Source organism: Blennius ocellaris, assembly GCF_963422515.1.
Source record: "Blennius ocellaris genome assembly, chromosome: 13".
NCBI classification, from domain to species: Eukaryota; Metazoa; Chordata; class Actinopteri; order Blenniiformes; family Blenniidae; genus Blennius; species Blennius ocellaris.
This window is the reverse complement of record NC_137662.1, coordinates 3,000,920-3,009,621: the sequence shown is the minus strand read 5'-3', so window position 1 is coordinate 3,009,621 and position 8,702 is coordinate 3,000,920. Positions and strand designations below refer to the sequence as shown.

At 46.9% G+C, this 8,702-nt stretch overlaps 1 protein-coding gene across 1 annotated transcript in view; it reads left to right on the top strand.

The window, feature by feature from the left end:
* Positions 1 to 2,394: 2,394 nt before the first annotated feature.
* The window catches only part of LOC308138288 (attractin-like protein 1), a gene marked incomplete at its 5' end in the record, with an annotated part of 332,365 nt that continues 326,057 nt past the window's right edge, over positions 2,395 to 8,702 (top strand). The window contains one exon of the mRNA XM_080507370.1: positions 2,395 to 2,648. Coding sequence (XP_080363496.1) covers positions 2,395 to 2,648 — 254 coding nt within the window. The remainder of the gene's footprint in view (positions 2,649 to 8,702) is intronic.

Below are 8,702 nucleotides of genomic sequence, written 5' to 3'. Positions count from 1 at the left end.
TTTATTGTCCATTTTCAGAAACTTGTAGTTCTTTCCCCGCCACAGCAGACGTCACTAACTTGTACCGCCGTCACATTTTCATGACATCACTAAGTGATAGTGTCTGACTGTCACACTAACATGATCACCTTTAACTAACTTTAGGAAGCCTCCTAACACCTTTCACTAACTCCTTAGGAAGCCTCCTAACACCTTTCCTTAACCCTGTGATGTCATCCAGGGGTCCAGGTAAAGTCCACAGAGAAGGAAAAAGGAGGGACAATTCGGACATACCCTTGCAGTCGCTCATTATTTTCCCTTCTCTTCTTTACTTGGGTTCAATGGCAGTTGGCATCCGGGAAGTTGCACTACCGCCATCTTCTGGTTTCAACAAGTCCATACCATTCCCACCACTTTGGGGAAAAAAGAAAGAAAGAAAGAAAGAGAGAAAGAAAGAAAGAAAGCATCCCCATTGATAGCTGTGTTATTGTACGAGCCCCGAAGCACGTTAGCATGTAGCATGTAGCATGTATTGGAGTTACGTGATGCACCTGAACACATCACTCAGGGCTGTCAGCGCCTGCTGATAAAACCTGATCGAACTTCCGCTTTTATTATTGAAACACTTTAGTGAAATGTTTTTTTTTGGTTTTTTTTTAAACATTTGAAGTGAAAAACAAGCTGTGCAGTTGAAAAGTTCAAACGCCGCTCCACAGACATGTGGCTGCGGTGAGGAGGCGTGGCCTGTGAGTTCCACAACTTCTTCTCGGTGTATGAACTCTCCTGCCCAACATGCATTTCTTTTGGTAGCTGGCTGAGGTCACAGATGAACTTTCCTTCATGTTCTTATGAGAGTATTGAGGGACTTTTTTATGTGGGAGAGGAGCCAAGAATTTCTATTCAATGTTGATTTAAGAAACCTCTTTAAATGCAGGATGAGTCATCCCGTATTTGACCGTTTCTGCATCTTATTCTTCTGATTCTTGTGGTTAGCGTTGTTTGTTTATCACCCAGAATGCATCATGTCCTCTCACTCCACTAGAATGATCCTTTGTAAAGGAACCAAGACCCAAGTTTTCCAGGTTTGTTAGCTCCGGTTCAGAGTTCATGGGCGTGTTCTCGTGGCCCAAATGAAATGGTTTTTCCCTGAAGAGAACTGCGGCCTGGACGTGAACACGCCCTTAGATTGTTACAGCAGCGAGCAAAAGAAAAAGAATATAAACAATATATAAGCATGTGGAAACAATGACAATGACAACAGTAACTAAAGTATAAAACGATACATTCTTATAAAAGTTCAAAGTGCAGTGTGTTCATGTTTTGGGGTATCTATCTATCTATCTATCTATCTATCTATCTATCTATCTATCTATCTATCTATCTATCTATCTATCTATCTATCTATCTATCTATCTATGTGGGCTTTAAAGGGAACTGGCCCTTTAACCGTGCGGTCGTTACTGCTCATGCTCGCTGCTTTGTGCAGGAGTTTCCCCGTCACAGACCAGCTGTGTGTGTGTGAGTGTGTGTGTGTGTGAGTGTGTGTGTGTGAGAGAGAGAGAGAGAGAGAGAGAGAGAGAGAGAGAGAGAGAGAGAGAGAGAGAGAGAGAGAGAGAGAGAGAGAGAGAGAGAGAACACCGAGGAGGAGAGGAGGAGAAGCGTCGGCTCCGGCTGTCGCATCCTCGGATACCAAACCTTTCCGTGCGTAGGGACTCAGGAGGAGGAAGAGGAGGAGGAAGAAGAGGAGGAGGAAGAGGAAGAAGAGGAGGAGGTGGAGGAGGAAGAGGAGGGCACGTCTTTGTCTGGGAACGCGTCCAACAGGAGAAGCAGGGAGCTTCATCTCTGGGATTACAGTTGTTTTTGACGTGCATGGGGAGCATCGTCCGGCCACCATCGTGTGTGTGTGTGTGAGAGTGTGTGTGCTTGTGTCTATGCATGTGTGTGTACGTGTGTGTGTAAGTGTGTGTGTTTCCATCCTTGACCGAGGTGGAAGTTATCCGGAGGACTTGTCGGGACGCGCCGCGTCGTGCGTAACCGCAGGATGTAACGTGGAAATGCAGTTCTGGATGCGTTTGTGACATCGAAACTGTTCCCGTCAAACTTTGCTTTCTTTTTTTTCGGCCCCGTCCCGCAGCTTGTCACCCACGGCTCCGCGTGCCCTGACGGCGCGTGTTTTTTTTTTTTTATTGTCCCCCCTCCCCTCCCCTTTCTCCACAGCGGCGTCACGGTGGATTGACAGCAGATCAGCAGGTCGCGGCGTGAGGTGACAGCTCGCCTCTCTCCGTGGACACACACACACACACACACACACACACACACACACACACACACACACACACACACACACACACACACACACACACACACACACACACACACACACACACACACACACACACACACACACACACAGCCATGGATGAAGCCGCCGCGGCGGGGACGCACGTGTGCGCCCGGAGCATGCCGCCCCGGAGGAGCGTCCGGGACGCGCGCGTCTCCCTGGGGATGCTGATGCTGCTGCACCTCGCGCTGCGCGGCGCCGCCGCCTCCTCGTCCGCGTCCAAGTCCTGCGAGAAAGGCTGCTTTTCAGGGACGTGCGTGAACGGGACGTGCGCGTGTGACCACGGCTGGGTCGGGGACCAGTGCCAGCACTGCCAGGGCAGATTCAAGTAAGACTCGCCACGCTGCTGTATGACGGGACTGCATGTTCTGCCTGTGCGCGTGTTTCCTTCCACATTTTCTGGTGAACTGCTGACTCTGCAGGAGTGTGTCTGTGCCCCCCCCCCCCCCCCCCCCCCGTGATGGATTGGTGACCTTGTTATCAGCTCATTCTACCTGCTGGGTTGGATGAAGTGGTTGAGAAGATGGATGGATGAAGGGAGACAGACGATCACAGCAGTGATCGTGGCTGCTTGATGTCTGGAGGAGAGGTTCTTGTGGAGATTCTCAGTTTAAGTCTCTGGATGTTAATCAGTGAATGTAAACACTGTTGTTGTGTTCAGCCTGTGATGGACTTTCTCTTTGGCCACGTTCACATTTCCCCGTTTGATCCAGAGTTTCTTCAGGGAGTTTTTGGTAAAGAGGGTTTAGTTTCTGGGGGTGTCTCTAACTCTAACCCCCGAACTCTCAACCGGAGGTAACAAGAGATTTTCTGGTCCCCTTGAAGACGTGGGTCTCGACTCTCGCCAGTTGACCAATGTCATGTTCAGCTTCACTCATACTTTTTGTAATTGGGGCTTCAATGGGATGAAATGGTGAAACAATATTAACTGCAGTTACAATTCCTATAGAAGCAAACAACTCTTTAACCCTCTGGCGACCACGCCCCCAAACCGGCAGCTGTTGTTCTTGTGTTTTCCAGGCGGTTTGATCCAGTCTGTGAAGTGAATGTGAACGCCACCTGAACCAAACCAAGGTGTGAAAACTCTCACCTTTTGCCACGGCTGTGATGTGTGTGTGTGTGTGTGTGTGTGTGTGTGATGAAGCAGCGTTTCAAAAAAGCCGTTTTCAGAAGTTGTGGGTTTTTTGGGTTTTTTTTTCCCAGTGTCTTCCAGCGCCGTTGTCGTGTAAACGGACCTCGAACACCCAACAGAAGTTTTCAGTTAAAAACAGGGTGTAAACAGGGGCTGTCGCTAGCTGGCGCGAGCTACATAGCGTAAATTGCTACTTTTAAATTTCCCGAAAAAGTTGTGAATGTATGGTTTCTTGCATGTGCTCGTCGTTGACATACCTGCCGTAAACTGACATATATTGATGATGATAATAACAGTGTGTTACACCAGTGGTTTAGGTTACGTGTTTTTTTAAAGCTAAGTCATGCTAACGGTGGCTAATAGCATTACTTATAATGTAAGAAACATGAGTTTATATTAGTATCTAAAGTTATTTATGTCTTGTTTTCAAAATATTGAACGCAGTACAACAGTATTTTTTACTACTGCAACACTACAAGATATTTTTATATATTTAACAGGAACAGGAGAATAAAAAAAAAAACCCTGTTCAGTCAATGTTCCAAATTCAAAGACATAATTGGGTAAATAATCAATTTCAATAGTGCCCAAAATAATCATCATGATTTTTTTCCAGTAATCGAGCAGCTCTACCACGACCTTTTCTGTGGTTTAAAGTGAGGTTGTGGATGTTTTCCAGCCGGGATCAGAACGTCCATCCGTCTCTCTGTCTTCTGCTCGGCTCTGCAGAGTTTGGTGTCGGTGTAAGACGGGGGGAAACTACAGCGGCACAGTTTTTTGGGCCGACAAACAGTGACGGCACCACTCTTAATTGAAAACCTTATTATTGGACATATTCTGTGTTGCTTCTTCCTAATTCTTACAATTTGTTCTGAATCTCTTCTGTTTCACTTCCCAACAGCAGTTTCCTTCTGACAAACCATGTTGCATTTTATATATATATATATATATATACTGTATATCAAAGGCTCAGAGCTCCTTTATTACTTTATGATGAATTAAAGGAAACTAACACAGGAAGGAACTGACCCACAGGAGGCTCCAATCAGGCCTAAATACCAAGAAAATCCTCACATTTCAAAGAAAACATGTTCTTTTTTAACAAATTTCTTGGGCGTCGTGGACATAACACTCACAGCCTAAGATCATTGCGAGAAGACAAACATGGCTCAAAGCCATGCTGTCAGAGTGAGTTTGTTCAAACACCCATAATGAAACAACTGTCGGAGAAGTTCTTCTGGACATTTCATTGTACTTTGCACAAGAAGGTTTCATTAAAATTGGTTTCATGTTCAGATTGTAGTTATTTCCTGCCATGACTGTTTGGTTTTTGTGAAACTATAGACATTTTCATCACACATACTCACAAACAACTAAGATAAACTTTAAAGTCAAAGGTTAAGGACCCTTCCGGCTCACTCGAGATGAAATTGGACTGTATGTGGTCCTGATTCACACCCGTGATCTAATACATGCCACAAAGCACACTCAACCCCTAATTGTTACCTTGAGTATTCAGTGTAAGATAAGATAAGGTAAGATAAGCCTTTATTGATCTCACAATGGAGAAATGTACTTGTTACATTCAGCTCTTAAGGACACTCAGTAGTAGGAAAGACAAGAAATGTGCAAACAGTTAGGTAAGAATAGAGGTATCTTATATACAATGACTATCAAGAACCCTAAGGACCAAAATATTTACAGTAAGAGTAATGATAAGTAGATTAAAAAAAATAGGACTAAAAATAAGATAAAAATTACAAACTATAATAAAGTATAATAAGTTCTAAGGGGAGCAAAATATCTCAGTAGCCCATCTCATACAGGATCCTATTAAATGTGGATTTAGGATGAAGCTGAAGTTCCCAGTGAAACAAAACGCCGTTGAGGCACAGGGAGAACATGCAGCACTGCAAACAGAGTGACAGGAAAGATGCTGCTCAATGGAGGCAGTGTTAAAACTCAGACATCTCTCTCTCTCTCTCCCTCTCCCTCACACACTCTCTCTCTCCATCTCCCTCTCCATCACACACTCTCTCCCTCTCCCTCTCCATCACACACTCTCTCTCTCTCCCTCTCCCTCACACACTCTGTCTCTCCCTCTCCCTCTCCCTCACACACTCTCTCCCTCTCCCTCTCCATCACACACTCTCTCTCTCTCTCACTCTCCCTCACACACTCTCTCTCTCTCTCCCTCTCCCTCTCCCTCACACACTCTCTCTCTCTCCCTCTCCCTCTCCCTCACACACTCTCGCCCTCTCCCTCTCCCTCTTCCTCACACACTCTCTCCCTCTCTCTCTCTCCCTCTCCCTCACACTCTCCCTCTCTCCCTCTCCCTCTTCCTCACACACTCTCTCCCTCTCTCTCTCTCCCTCTCCCTCACACTCTCTCTCTCTCCCTCTCCCTCACACTCTCTCTCTCTCCCTCTCCCTCTCCATCACACACACTCTCTCTCTCCCTCTCCCTCTCCCTCACACACTCTCTCCCTCTCTCTCTCTCCCTCTCCCTCACACACTCTCTCTCTCTCCCTCTCCCTCACACACTCTCTCTTGCCTCTCTCTCTCTCTCTCTCCCCCTCTTCCTCATACACACTCTCTCTCTCCCTCTCCCTCACACACTCTCTCTCTCTCCCTCTCCCTCACACACACTCTCTCTCCCCCTTTCCCTCTCTCTCCCTCTCCCTCACACACACTCTCTCTCTCCCTCTCTCACTCTCTCCCCCTTTCCTTCTCTCTCTCTCTCTCTCCCCTCACACTCTCTCTCCCTCTCTCTCTCCCTCCCTCTCTCCCTCCCTCTCTCCCTCACACTCTCGCTCTCTCTCCCTCTCTCTCCCCCTCCCTCTCCCTCTCCCTCTCTCTCTCTCTCCCTCTCTCCCTCTCTCTCCCTCTCTCTCTCAGAGCTGTAAACACGGCCTCATTAAACCCGCTCCCTCTGCTCTCCAGCAGATCCTCTCTTGAAACGAATCAAGATTCAGGAACGGCACACGGCCGATATCTTGCCCCTGAGATTCTCTTGAGAGGGATATTAAATTTGGCTGTAAAAGCTGAAATGAAATATGAGCCGCGATCAGGCTGCCGCCATCCTCTTCCCCGTGTGGCAAGGTACAGGTGATCCGGAAGCTTCTGATGGCTCAGTAATGTGCTACTGCCATGAATGAAACACACTCAGAGTGGTTCAGAGACTAAAAAGGAAGAGAAGAATGAACCTCGTTTGTGATAATAGTTGATTAGATTCAGCAGATTCTTCTGAGTGGTTCATCTAGTGGACTTTTAATAATAATAATAATAATAATAGGTTTTATTTGGAAGTGCTTTTCAGGTCAGGGGAGGAGGTCAATAATAAAAAGAAGTGGACCCAAAGCAGACCCCTGGGGGACACCCAGTGAAACAGCCGTACTGCCAGACTTGTGATGACATCATTGCACGTATTGCTGGAGCTCGGTGAGGTTTGACGTGAGCCCAGAAGGTGTAGCACCAGTAATCCTCTCTGCAGGCCAGGCGAGGGTGAGGTGATGGTGTCAGAAGGTGGAGGAGGGGGAGGAGGAGGAGGATGAGGAGTAGTGGGGCGTGCGTCAGCTGCACAGAGGAGGTGGTTGGTGACGGTGACCAGGGCTGTTTCACTTTGACGAGGGAGGTGGGAGGAGGATGAAGCTGACAGGTGGAGGAGTTGGGCTGTGGTGACCATCCAGGGAGGATCGCTCAGGAGCCTGTTGGCGAATGGCGTTGATTTGAGGACTCTGTTGTTTCCTGCACCAGGAGGTTGATGAGGTTGGAGTCGGATGAGGATTTGACGATGATGAGGTGTTTTTGTAACGATGGCTGTGGCCTGAGTACATTCCACTGTGTACATTATATCGATGCTCCAGTCGACGGTCACCAGGTCAGCAGGGGAGGATACTTTTAAATCCAGCAGGATTTGTGGCAGCTATTTTTTTATCTGAACAAGAACCTGTTGACGTTTTGTTTGTTTGTTTGCTTTTCTTTTGGGTGATATTCCCATTTTTCATTTCCACCATCGCCCATGCTTGTTGGGTTTGTCTCTGTTAAAAGCGCCTAGAGATGACTGTGTTGTACTTGGTGCTGTTTAAATAAAGTTCAGTAGAATTTGTATTTAATTTTCAGTGTTATTTAGAACCAAGAAACGATTGCTCTTTGTAATTTCTTCATGAAGTAATGAAGCACCAGCTGCGCTCAGCAGGAGTCTTTCTTTTTTAGCGCTTTAGAGCTAACTGTTTGCAATAGCATTCTCCAAAGCTGTAATTAGCATTCTACTTTAGCATTAGATTAGATATAAAACACCTGAGCAGTCTTGAGGAGTCGTTTTGAGTTACTCACATATAGGCTGGCTGCATGCTCTCTTTTTGTCTCCTTACTGTTAGCATTAGCGTCATGGAAAGCTTTGAGGAGCCACTGTTACTATTTCACTAACCTTCTCTTCACTGGAGGAGAAGCTTCTCATTAATACCAAAAAGAAGTCTGCCCCCCCCCCCTGGTGGCAGAGTGAACGATGCTCTGCCGCTGTTGAATCTTGACCGATCGCCTCCAACGTCCTCCAGGGAGAACCGTAGGTATAAAAAACAAGGCGCCGCCTGTGACGTGCCTACAGCGCCGCCATCTTGGGACGGCCTCCTGGTCGCGCTCAACATATGCATCCCAGGCTAGAAAATCCACAAAAACATTGGTGGCTTGCTTGCTAGTCCACGTAGCGACACAAATAATAGCTCACGTTGACACGTTGCGTCAGCAGGCGCTGAGAGTACGTGTTTGTCTCGTGTTTCTATCTATGTGGAGAGCGAGGTTCCCTCGTCACAGTCGCCTACAGCCGGCTCTTTTCTCTCCGGGGCCTCCCGATCAATTTCTCTGTCGATGTGATTGTTTTGCGAGAGCAGCGGACAACGCCGCACAACAACTGTCGGCAGGGCAACGGACAACCCGGCGGGGACGAGCGGCCAGCTAGTGTCTATTACTGCCTCATGTCAGATGTGCGGTAAAAGGTAAAGTCAATACGTGGAAATCACAAGACAGATGAAGAATATGAACCCTCACTTGAGTTTTATCCAACCAGCATATTCAATCCAAGAATATTATATACAAATGTGGCCAGATGTTTGTTTGTTTTTAACTTGTATGGTGATGTATTGGTTTTCCACTCTTGCCTCACAGAGTCAGTGTTGTCACATAAAGGCCAACATCATCTTGGTATCAAACTTTAAAAGTATTCTTTGGGTTGAGGGGTCCAGTATCTGGGGTG